This window comes from Fukomys damarensis, unplaced genomic scaffold (assembly GCF_012274545.1).
Source record: "Fukomys damarensis isolate Sample0158 unplaced genomic scaffold, DMR_v1.0_HiC HiC_scaffold_17, whole genome shotgun sequence".
Lineage (NCBI taxonomy): Eukaryota > Metazoa > Chordata > Mammalia > Rodentia > Bathyergidae > Fukomys > Fukomys damarensis.
In genome coordinates, this window is record NW_022900929.1 from 74314604 (window position 1) to 74326523 (window position 11920).

Genomic DNA, 11920 nt, shown 5'->3' on the forward strand with positions numbered 1-11920 from the left:
ACAGCGCCCCAGCTTTTCCAGGGTCGCCCTCCGTTTCTGGCAGCCGGGGGACGAGGAGAAATCCGAGGTGATCTCCCTGGGCCCTCTGCGCCCCGCTGGGCCGGAGAGGCGCCCCCGCCCGTCTCCGGTGGGGAGAAGGTGGGGCCCGAGCGCTTCATGGGCAGGGATTTCCCAAGCTGCAGCCCCGGGCGCCCAAGCTGGGTTCATTGCTAGGCATGGGCGGCACCGGCCGCTCTTTACTGCCGGGAGAGCTGCTCACTCCCAGGCGCGGCCGACTCCTGTCGCAATCTCTCACTCCACACCGAGCTGCTGCTTGCCAGGGGACACGCAGAAAATATTTTTCTTTTTTCCTGGCTCTTCAGATTTCTCTGATTCTGAAAGAATCAGGCTGGAGTTCACATCCACTATCTGTGGAGGGGGAATGTTTTTCCATTTCATTGCTTCTCTGTAAACTCTATCTTAAAACAAAAACAAAAAACCCAGAAAACAGGGCCGGGATTTAGCTCAGTGGAGACCCACCTGCCTCGCAAGCACAAGGTCCCGAGTTGGATCCTTAGTAAAGAGAGAGAGAGAAAAAAAAAAGAATCCAGACAAGTCAGGAAGATAAATATCTATATGAATAGCTCTCAGCCCTGGGCCCAAAGTGCTAAGGTCACTAACCTGGGCGTCAAGAGAACACAGGTTATAAAAAGAGATCTCACGCTGGGTGTGGTGGCACACACCTCTATTCTCAGAACTCTGGAGACCGAGGCAGGAGGATCTCTGTGAGTTCAAAGCCAGCCTGAACTTTACAGCAAGACCCTATCTCAGAAGAACAAACACAAAAACAGAGCGATTTCATGGTTGGCGATTGACTTACTTAAAATAGTCCGTGCCTAATTTTTGGAACAGTACACTGTCCTGGGTAAAATGTGGCTTCAGTTAGGAAAGTGACACGCGATGTGGGGCCCTGTCTGCCAAATGAGTCACCCAGTTCGTTTCTGGACAAAAACACGATCTTGGGTTTTTTAATTTGTTTACCGTTTCAATGTGCTGTGGAGTTCTGGATAAGTAAGCCGGAGACCCAATTTCTCAGTGAAGTAATGGACCCTGCCAAGGGCTGTGCTTGGAAATGTCAAAGTGCGGTTCTTATTTTGGTTTAATTTATTTTGCTTTATTTATTTATTTATTTGAGACAGGGTCTCATTGTGTAGCTCTAGGCTGGCCTTGAACTCTTGGAGAGATTCACCCTGCCTCAGCTTCCCGGGTGCTGGGGCCATAGGTGTGTGCCACCATGCCCAGCCTGGGATTTTAAATTAGTAGAGGAAAAGCCCAAGTCGAGGGCTGGGAGATTTGGGCCCTGATCCCTGGTGTCAGGCCGGGGCCTTTGGGCATCAGCTCCCTCTGTTGCCCAGGCTGGGTGTGGATGCTTTGAAGGCCGTGGGGATGGTTGCATTTACCGGGTTGGGCCCACAGATCCGAGCAGATGGAGGATGGCAGAGGTGGGGGGTTGTGAGTTTCTGGTCGCCACTACCCCTGAGCGTCCCACCCAACAGCAAGGCCAGGGGACTGGTGCCCAGTGTTGCAGGGACATTTCCCGGGGCTGCGCTGCGAGATCTCAGCCCTGCACCTCCTGTCCCTAAAGTGGGGTTGGGGGGCAGTGTGCGAACATTCGGGGTTGTTGCTGAGAGTTCGAGTTTCTCCTGCCTCCAAGAGCTCTCCCGGGTGGAGGAGCCCCCCCACCATGATGGGAACCGGACATGGCCAGCTGGGGAGGCCCTAGGACTCCTTGTCTGGCTGCAGTGGCCTCCACTTTGGGGAAGGACGCCCAGGTTGAGAGAGGTGTGGGCAAAGTAAAATTGATTATTAAATGTCTGAAGGTGATATAAGTCACAAGGACATGTAACAGTTGGTGTGCACAGAGGAAGGGCACATTAGAGCCCTAGGAGGGGCTCTGCTTATTGGTGATGCCAAGGAAAGGTGTGGTGGTGCACACCTGTAAACCCCCGCACTCGAGAGGCTGATGCGGGAGAGTCTGAGTACAAGGTCAACATGGGCTACATAGCAACACCCTGACTCAAAAGGCAAAGAAGAATGTCCATTCTTAGGAGCTATGAAGTTTCTTGGACCCTGGGGGTGGGCACTGCCAATTCCTTCAGATGATGGAGTTGAATAGCACACCTCTTAGCTTGGGGCCGGGGTGAGCAGAGTCACTCAGGCTGGGTGGTCCTTGGGGAGGCGCTGTGGACTCAGCCCAGGGCCTGGGGTTGAGTGGAAGTAGGGCCAGCTCTTCCAGAAGTTAGATTTTGAGCTGCTGAGAGCATCCAGGAGCAGATGATAACTCCTCTCTCTTTCCCCTCAGGAAGATGGCAGACGGCTTCTCGGTGAGTGCTCCCTTCTGCCTTGATCCCTCCCCGCGCGATGAGGGTTGGGGATTCACCTCAGCACTGCTTCCCCCTCTGGGCCTCCTTTGCCTCCGCTTCTCCTCCTCCGTGGCTCTGAGTTGCAGTCTTGTTTTGTCAGCAGATGTGGGAAAGAAGCTAGGCAGGGCGTCCTGGGATGGCACCAGTGACCCCTCTCACTTTCCTGCGAGCACAATTAGCACCCAAAAGAAATTTGGGGCAGCTTAGAAAACTTGGGCCTGGGCCAGGGATTTAGCTCAGCGGTGCTGCTGTTTGAGTTCAATCCCTGGTACAAAAACAAACAAACAAAACTCCAAAAAACTTAGGCCTGTGGTTGAAGAGCCAGCTTGGGCCAGGAGAAAAATGAAAACTCTCCCAGGTGTAAGACCTCACAGTCTGTCGCAGGGATGTCTTCTGGCCATAATTGCTGCTGTCTTGCTTTCCAGCTCAATGATGCCTTATCCGGTCCCGGACACCAGAACCCTCAAGGATGGCCGGGTGCCGGGGGCTACCCAGGGGCTGGCTATCCTGGCGCCTACCCCGGGCAGGCTGCTCCCGGGGCGTACCCTGGACAGACGCCTCCGGGGGGCTACCCGGGCCAGGCGGCCCCTGGGGCTTATCCGGGGCAGGCACCGGGCACCTACCCAGGCGGGACCACCTATCCTGGGGCCGCGCCCGGCGCCTACCCAGGCCCTACTGCTCCCAGCTCCTACCCAGGGGCCGCCCCCGGAGCCTACCCCGGCGCCAGCCCCTACGGCGCCCCCTCGGGACCGCTGGTAAGATGGGGCGGTGCTGGCAGGGAGGCCTGGGCTCGAGCGGGCTTCTAGATCCCTTGTGCGGGCCGATCCCAGAGCTGAGCTTGCTGGGCTTCCCGGTAGTGTAAGGGGCTTGTGAGGTGAGGGCTGAATCTGCGTGCAAACTGAAGTGCGTGTCAGTAAGGGAACCCTAAGTGAGACCCGATGTGAGGGGATCCCGGAGCGTCCAGAGGATGTGAAGATGGAGACCGGACAGGAGAGCTCTGTCTGGGAGAGCGCCGGCTCCGAGTCCCGCAGCGGGAGAGGCCGATGTGCCTGGCCCCAGACGGTGCTGATCAGTCCGAGGGGTCGCGAAGACCTGGGCTTCCCAGGCCGGACCAGCAGACCGGAAGTCGGGCACGGGAGGGAGGGTGCTTCCGCTGGAGCCCGCCCCCCGGAAGTGCTGCCCTGGGTCTGGGGTGCAGCGTGGGACGCAGTCGGCCGACGCCCAGGAGCCCCGGAAGGCGGGCAAGGGAGCAGAAAGGCCGGTGCCCGTCACAAAGCCCCGCACGACCCTGTGTGGATGAGTTGGGATCGCCACGGCCCAGGGCGGGTTCCGGAAGGGATATTTTCTCCTTTCATCCTTTGTTCGTAGCGTTTGTGCAGCGGGGAATCTTGGCGAGGCCAGGGGCGGAGAGACCTAAGCCAGAGCTGTGTCACACCCACTTTCTAACCTGCGGCAGCGTCAGTTTGCTTTTTCCAGCTAGTGTGCCTCCTGACTGACGCCGTACCCTTGTCCCATCCAGGCCGTGCCCTATGATCTGCCCCTGCCCGGCGGGGTCGTGCCGCGCATGCTCATAACGATTCTGGGCACTGTGAAACCCAACGCCAACAGGTAAAGTGGGCTCCGGAGCGGCCCAGAAGGATACTTCGCATTTTAATAGGATTTTAAACTACACCTATAGAATCTCGACTCCACCATCCTATGGGACCAGTCAGTCAGTACAGGCTTCCACTTAACTTTTCTGTCACAAGGGTCGCTAACGATGTACCCGCTTTGCCATTCCATCTTTGTGGCCGAGGCAGGCAAGAAATGCTGCTGTCAAGGGCCGGCCTGGGAAGGCAGTCTTCTGGGTCAGAGGTTTGAAGGTCCCTGAGGCCCACTGCAGCCGTGCACACAGCTTGTCCGAGTCCCCTAACCCGTGAGGACCTGTCACGTAGCCCATGAATCAGCAGGAGCCACTTCCTGTCACCAGCGAGGAGAGGCTTCCTGTCTGATGAGTGACACTGGCGCAGCCCACGTCCCTCGTGGCAGTCTCCACCCAGGCATCACCCTCTGCGCAGTGCCCGCTTGCACAAACACTCGTGTGACACTCTGGCCATGTGTCCCCCTATATAATGACCAAACCCGTGACTTGTGGATATCAGTCCTCCTCCTGCGACCCCAGCACAGAGACCTGCAGAATCCTTGCCAGTGAGGGTCACTGCACAGGACGCTGAGTGCCAGCAACACTGGAGATGGGGTCCCAGTCCGTGGCAGATCTCGAGTTCCGAAGTGGGTGATGGCAGTAAATTGAATAAATTATTGCTTGGAGCTGCAAGTTTTATTTTAGACGGGATCTCACTGTGTAGCCCAGGCTGGCCTCAAACTTGAGGTAATCGGCCTGCCTCAGCGTCCCGAGCACCGCGATCACAGGCGTGCGACACACTCGTCTTACATGATCTGCTGGGCCCGGTGTACTTTCCGGTCTGAGCCCGTTCTCTTACTTGCAGTCCACCCCGACATGCTCCCTTGCGCTATAACGAGATTTGCTCTCGGAAACCTGTGTCCCGTCGGTCGTTTGCATTCCCGGCCTTTGGCTCCTTGCAGGTTGGCCCTGGACTTCAAGCAGGGGAACGACGTGGCTTTCCACTTCAACCCGCGCTTCAACGAGAACAACAGGCGGGTCATCGTGTGCAACACCAAGCAGAGCAATGCCTGGGGGCGGGAGGAGCGCCAGCAGGCTTTCCCCTTCGAGATGGGCAAGCAGTTCAAGGTGAGTCAGAGCCACTCTCACGTGCTGGTTCTGTCTGCTTCTCACAGGGAATCCCTCTAAATCCCACACACTCAGAGCATTTGGTTTTGGGGCCAGGGTCTCCCGATGTAGTCCAGACTGGCCTTCACTATGTAGCCCAGGCTCACCTCCAACTTGTGGCAGATCCCCCCGCCTCAGGACTTGTGAGGAAGACAGGGGAACCGCTGAGTTAAATCCCCGGCCCCCCCTTTTTGAGACAGGGTCTCCCTTAGTTGTCCAGGTTGGATTTGAACATGGCATCTCCCTGCCTCAGCCTCCCCTGTGCTGAGGTTATAGCCATCATGCCCAGCTCCCTTTTAAATTGACAGAAGTTCTGTAGGTGTGCCACGCGCAGCATGACGCTCTGCACTGTGGACACACTGCAGTGGCTGCAGGCAATACCAGCAGGCACTGCCTCATAGGATGGTTGTGTTTGTGCTTCGCAGATCCAAGTGCTGGTGGAACCCGACCACTTCAAGGTGGCGGTCAACGACGCGCACCTGTTGCAGTACAATCACCGGGTGAGGAACTTCACGGCAATCAACAAACTGGGGATTTCCGGCGACATAACCCTCACCAGCGCAACATACACTATGATATAATCTGGAAGGGCAGACGCTTGGAGGCCAGACCTTACCTACGCAAAGGCTTCGGGTTCACTGGGAGTGGAAAGTTTTACATCTATGCACGATATTCTTCCCTGAGTCCCTCATTTAATAAACGTTATGCTGAGTTACCTTTCTTCCTGTCGTTTCACTGGAGCACTTTACTCTCATATGTCCAGGGGAAAGAGCAACATGTAGCGATGCCAATGCAACAGTCCGGCTTCCCGAAGTGCCCTGCACTTGCTAGTGCACTCAGGAGAAAGCAGAAGGGCAGTGTCACACTCCTGTAATCCTGGCACTGTGGGAGGCTGAGGCAGGAGGATGGCAAATTTGAGCCCACCCTGGGCAACTTCGATTCAGTCTCAAAAAATGGGCCAAGGGGACTGGGGATTCAGCTCAGTGGTTTTGCTGCCCGCCTCGAAAGCACAAGGTCCCACAGTTTGATCCTGGGGATGGCGAGGATGCAGTACCACCAAAAGTAAAAAATATATATACATATATTACATACATATACACACACACACACACACACACACACACACACACACTACCCCCAAATGCTCCTGTGCATTTCCTCACAACTAGGAGATGCTGCAAGGAAACCTCCCATTTTCTTGAGACAGAGGAAATGAGAGGAGCAGGTTTACTCAGGAACAGTTAACATCAGCATTCTTGTTGCTTGGCAACAGGGAAACCTAGGTGCCGCAGTCACACTGCAGGAACAAGAGTCCCAGGCAGCCCTAGTAAGTGTAGGTGACTGCTGGGCCTCCTGATGCAACCAGAACACTAACAGCAGGCGACACTGCTGCTGCTAATCACAAACTAAACTTTTTTTTTTTTTTTGGTTTTTTTGAGAGGTCTATGTAGTCCTTTGGCCTCAACCCTCACCGATCCTCCTGCCTCAGCCTCTCAAGTGCTGGGAAAATGGTCACTTTTTAAAATACAGCTTACTGAAACATTACATAAAATATTGTTTGCACATGGAGCTGCCAACTAGGAAGTCTTTGGTAAAACAGAAGAGGTTCTTGTTCTGTTCTTTCCTTTTTGTGTCTAAATATTTTCCCAATGCATCACTCTAGAGCCCTAAGCCCAAGGGCACACCGGTAGGGGACCCGGATACTGGCCTCACCGGCACTCACTCCATTTTCTGCCAGCCCCTGCTCCCCTCGGGTAGTATCCTAGCTTCAGAGGGGATCCTCACCAGGGCCAGGCTGATGCTGCCCAGCACCGGCAGCCACTGTGATACCAAAGGACGCAGCCTTGCAGGAGCCCAGCAGCAAGGACAGCGTGAGCCGGGGTCAGAGCCTAACCCACCATCCGGCCCAGGACTGGGGCTCCCTGATAACTCATGGTATACATGTCCTTAATCCTAGGCCTGAGTCCGTTACGAGTCTAAATAACCCAAACAAGCAAGACGGAAAAGAATATGTATTCATTCAAACAGGGAGTTCCAAGGGTTCAGGGTCACGGACATCTGAACAGCCACAGTAAGTAGGTGTGAGCTGGGGGTGGCAGCCACGCTGTAGTCCCTGCCTCTGGGGAGGCTGAGACAGGACCATTGCAAATTTGAGGTCAGTCAGGGCAATTTCATGAGACCCTGGGTCAAAATAAAGTAAAAACGGCTGGGAGTGCTGCTCACGTTCTCTGGGCTCAACGCTCAGAGGTACATAATGGGTTGGTGTGTTCTGTTTGGACTTCCCTAAATTAAAGGCCACCATAACTTACCCACGTGTGAGCTCCACAGATGGGCCTGGCTGCCAGGTGGCTGCGGAATTCTCCGGGTGCTCCGGTACCAGCAGCTGTTTTATAATCCTACAGTGAAGAGTTTAGAAAAGAAAACATTTCTGATGCACAAGATGACTGATGATTCTCCAGGAGGATCAGTGGCTGCTGTCCAGAGGAAAAGGAAGAGAAACAGCAAGGCGCTAATGGGCCTCCCCCAACTTAAGCGTTTCACAGGTGCCGCAAAGTGACTTCAGCACACAGAAAGTGCAGAACCCCGGAACCCCAGGAAATGCAACGCCCGCAGCTGTTTAACAGCAAGGCATTTAGGAGTTCGGGGGAAAGTATAAAAGGAAGTATTTTGGTCAAAGTTTAAAGACACATATAATAAGCTGAGTATACTTAGCTCTAATCTCACATGCTTAAATAAAGAGGCAAGACAAAGAATACTTTTTATTCTGTGTGCTAAGTGTACAAACACCCTCACTCCACGAGCAGCATCACGTCTAAAACACAAGGGAGCCACGGAATACTAAAACACTCGGCGCTGGCTAAGTGGATCAAGCAGGAGGAGGCAACCACGTACTGTCCACACTTCCGACAGTCCACCGCGGAGAAAGCTTCTGCATTTATTTTTAAATTCCTTAGTCTTCTGGCCGCTCCACCACCGAGGGCCTCGAGGGGGAGAAGGCGATCAGGTTCCCGCCGAAGGAGACGAGTCGGGTTCCCCGTGGACGCCCCCACTCCACCGGGGCGAAGGGGCTGCTGCCGGCCAGGCCTGGCTGGGAGGGAAAGGCACAGGGTCACTGAAGCTGCCCTGCAGCGACTCAACTGGTGACACCAGCAAGGACCCCCCCCCCAACAGTGAGTGCCGAGGGCCGACAGCGGCATCTTAGGCCAGCTACCTGGGTTCTGCAAATTCTAAAGCCCAGTGTGAATCAGCAGGGCGTCACTGCAGTGCCATCTCTGCTCCTTCCGCCCAAGCTCTACTGCAGCCTCAGTAACGTGGCTGGGGGATGCTAGTTCAGCCCTAAGCAGAGGTGGACTTGAATTCTAATTTTTTTTTTTCCCTCTGGTACCAGGAATCAAACTCAGAACCTTAAACTTGCAAGGCAGGTGGCGGCACCACTGAGCTACATCCCCGGCCTTGAATATCTAAATTCTAAGTCGGGTGTGGAGGCCCATGCTTGTAATCCCAGCAGTCTGGGAGGCTGAGGCAGGAGCACGCAAAGTTCAAGCTCAGCCTGGGCATCTCAGGGAGAGCCTATCTCAGAAACAGGAACAGGAAAAGGGCTGGGGCTCTAGCTCAATGCGAAGGCACTGACTTCAATCCTCAGTATCAAGGGGGAGAAGGCTAAAACCCCAAACCACTAACTTGGAATATCTAGGCCTGGGAAAAAAATTACAAGGAAACCAAACTATAAAGGAGATTTGTCAATGAGATAAAGACATTATGAGAAGCAATCATTCCGGGAACAGGATTAGGGCAGGCTGCATAAACTGGCCTTAGGTGGAAACCCCTGATCCTCTTGTTCTCAGTTTATGATTAAGAAGGTCAGGACCAAGAAAGACTAGTCCAGGGTCATAAGAACTCATTTGCGCTCCGAAATGCTGGCAGCACGGAGGTGACCCAGAGGAGGAGTTCTGAAATACAACGGACCACAAGGAACCTTGGGAATTAATTAGCCAGCGCTTCCAGGCTCCATGCGCTGCTGCTCAGTCCTGCACCTGATTCACGGATTCCTTGTATCCCAGGCCGGGGAATTGCCAGGTAAGGCTCTAAACCAGAGGTGTCCACAGTAGCCACACTGCAGAATCACCTGATGAGGAAAAATGAGTCTCAAAATAAAAAAGGGCTCAGTGTGAAGGCCCAGGGTTCCATCTTCAGGGCCCAAAAACAAAACAAAAACAAACCCAGGAGGAAAGAGAGAGCTAACTATTCCATTCAAAGCATGGTGTCTGCATTAGAGTCTGGATCAGAGAGCTGACAGGACTCTGTAGTTATGAAAGCACTTGGACTTCTGAACTTGGAATATATATATATATTTATTTATTTTATATATATATATTTTTTGGAGACAGGGTCTCACTATGTAGCTGAGACTGACCTGGAGCTCACTATGTAGCCCAGGCTGGTCTCGAACTCACAGTGATCCTCCTGCCTCAGCCTCCCTAATGCTGGGATTACAGGTGTGCACCACACGCCTGGCTTTGAACTTGTAATATATCTTAGACACGGAGCACACTCATGTTCTGTTAGTGAGGCGGAATGCATGCACGTGTATCTGGGGCCTGCGTCTGTGTGAGACCTGACACCGAGAGAGGATTCCAGAGGGCTGACGCTCGGACAAGATTTAAGGGCACGAGGCCTCAAGTGACGTCTGGGAAGCTCACAGATGAAGCTGCGGCACTGCGCACGCGCGTTCTGTGGCAGGAGGAAGAGCGCAGAGCGAGGCAGACAGGCAGGAGCTAGAGGGAGGGGCCTCATCTCCGGAGAGGCCACGGGACAGGACGGCTTCACACGAATGCAATGGGGTGATCCAAGAGTGGGGACAATAACCGAGGACAACTGGAGGCGGCGGCACGTCTCCCCAAAGCAGCTGTTCACCTGGAACGCTTTGCCTTGCCTTGAGCGGCCTGGAAATACCCAGTCTAACCTAGGCCACATAGCAGATATCTGATCCATAAATAACAGGAAAATAAACCTTCAGGGTTTAACACTAGCACTAGTGCTGTACCGCAGGAAGGAAACAAAAGGAAATAAAGCTTGTGAAAGTGAGGATGGGAGGAAAGTTTGAAGGGAGGGAAGGGGAACGGGGAAAAAGGGAGAATTAAAATAAATCATGTGCAGGTACAGATTCCTCCTGATGGGCGCGATCATTCTGCATGACAGATGTGTACTAATAAAAGTTTGTATTTTAGAGTATATAAACACAGAAAGTTTCTCTCCATTTTTAGAAAATGAGCAACAAATGGATTTCAGAGTAAGCAAAAACGACAAGATGTAAATTTTAAACGTCACAAACTGAAAAGTAACAATTCACTTTATAAACAAATCTAGAAAAATAAGGTTCATCAAATTAGGTGGGAAAACTTACTGAATCAAGAAGGTGGTGTTCAGTAGTGAGACCTTCGGTATCAAATAGTACTGGAAAACAAAAATATAGTTTTTACCTTTTTGTGGTTAGAAATAGACAAAGCTTTGAAAGATATGAGAAGTTTTACATATCAAAGACACATGAGCCATTTTGAGACACATATTTATTTTTGGTACTGGGAATCAGGGCCTCACACTTGCCAGGCAGGCGCTGTCCCACTGAGCTACATCCCTGGCCCCACTGCGCTGTTTATTTTTATGTAAATTTCTCAGTGAAATTCTTACCCTCACCTTCAGTACAGAGTTTGAATCTCATGCTGATAACCGTAAAGTAGCAATGTGACCAGCGGACAGAGGCGCCCTTGAGACCCACAACCCACAGCAGAGGGCAGAAGAGCACTGCGCGGGCCATTTGCACTGCTGCCATGCGACGTCCTGACTGCAGACGCCTCGGCCCACACGACCTGTGTGGCTCTGCGGCAAAGTCACCCAAAGCAGCAGGAGGAGGCGCTGAGGAGGAAGCAGGCTGTCTGGAGAGGGCCACCCGGGTCGACAGCACACGCTCGTGTCCAGGGTGGGATGGTGCTCCCGAGTCTCCCCGAGGCAGGGGACAAGGAGCATGTGACAGCGTAACTGTTGTACGAGGAATTTACTGTGTCAATTTCTCAGCCTTCATCTTTAGGACCTGGCGCTCAGAATTATTTATGATAATCTTTACCTTAATCCAAGTTCGATTTTAAACAAAACCTTATTGTGCTATGAAGGTTCTCACCTAGCTGAGAGGTTTGAGCAGCTGCTGTTTGCAAGATGTTACTCTGCGCTGGTGAGTTTTTCTCAGGGCTACTCATCAGAACATCCTGTGCAGGAACCGAAGAACTCAGCTCCGTGACACCCGAACTTTCCTCCTTGCTAGCTGTGGCATCATCTGCTACTCCTCCCTCAGGAAGATGAGAATTCACTGTCTCACCGGGTAAACAACCCATCTCGAAGTCTGTCTTATTTACATCCTGCGAATAGAAACAGTCATTATATTTATAACAAAAACCTGACTCAAACAAACAGGGCTGGGATGTAGCTCAATGCCGCAGCACCTGCCTGGCAAGCTCCAGGTCCTGAGTTTGATTCCCGGTACAAAATAAAACCAAGCCAAAATAACCCTGACACATAAAAAGTCTCATTGCTATTAAATGTAAAAAATAAATAAAAAAATATGTATGTATGTATGTATGTATATATATGTATATGTGTGTGTGTGTATGTGTGTGTGTGTGTGTGTGTATATATATATATATATATATATTTTTTTTTTTTTTTTTTTTTTAACTTG

The 11920-nt window shown here is 52.6% G+C and overlaps 2 protein-coding genes across 6 annotated transcripts in view; one reads left to right on the plus strand and one right to left on the minus strand.

Moving 5' to 3' along the window:
* Positions 1-2341: 2341 nt before the first annotated feature.
* Positions 2342-5910, plus strand: Lgals3 (galectin 3). Of its 3 annotated transcripts, XM_010632526.3 has the most exons (5): positions 2342-2363; positions 2828-3157; positions 3922-4010; positions 4986-5151; positions 5616-5910. In XM_010632526.3, exons 1-5 carry the CDS (start codon positions 2346-2348, stop codon positions 5769-5771), a joined length of 759 nt encoding a protein of 252 aa, XP_010630828.1. In that variant the 5' UTR covers positions 2342-2345; the 3' UTR covers positions 5772-5910. The 3 variants fall into 3 exon arrangements, with proteins under 3 accessions (XP_010630828.1, XP_010630829.1, XP_010630831.1); XM_010632527.3 differs by lacking the exons at positions 2342-2363; positions 2828-3157 and adding an exon at positions 3204-3692; XM_010632529.3 differs by lacking the exons at positions 2342-2363; positions 2828-3157 and adding an exon at positions 3208-3659.
* Positions 5911-7238: 1328 nt separating this feature from the next.
* Dlgap5 (DLG associated protein 5) overlaps positions 7239-11920 on the minus strand; it is a 34701-nt gene continuing 30019 nt past the window's right edge. The window contains exons 17-21 of one of the 3 annotated variants that reach the window (XR_781906.3): positions 11366-11600; positions 10595-10644; positions 8083-8278; positions 7500-7586; positions 7240-7371 (exon numbers count right to left, since the gene is read on the minus strand). Coding sequence is in view for 1 of the 3 variants with exons in the window: in XM_010632525.2 (XP_010630827.1) it covers positions 8141-8278; positions 10595-10644; positions 11366-11600 (423 nt within the window). In the remaining 2 variants the exon portion in view is untranslated. Of the gene's footprint in view, positions 7587-7935; positions 8279-10594; positions 10645-11365; positions 11601-11920 lie in introns of those variants that run through there. The other 2 variants (XR_004517739.1, XM_010632525.2) reach the window with 2 other exon arrangements.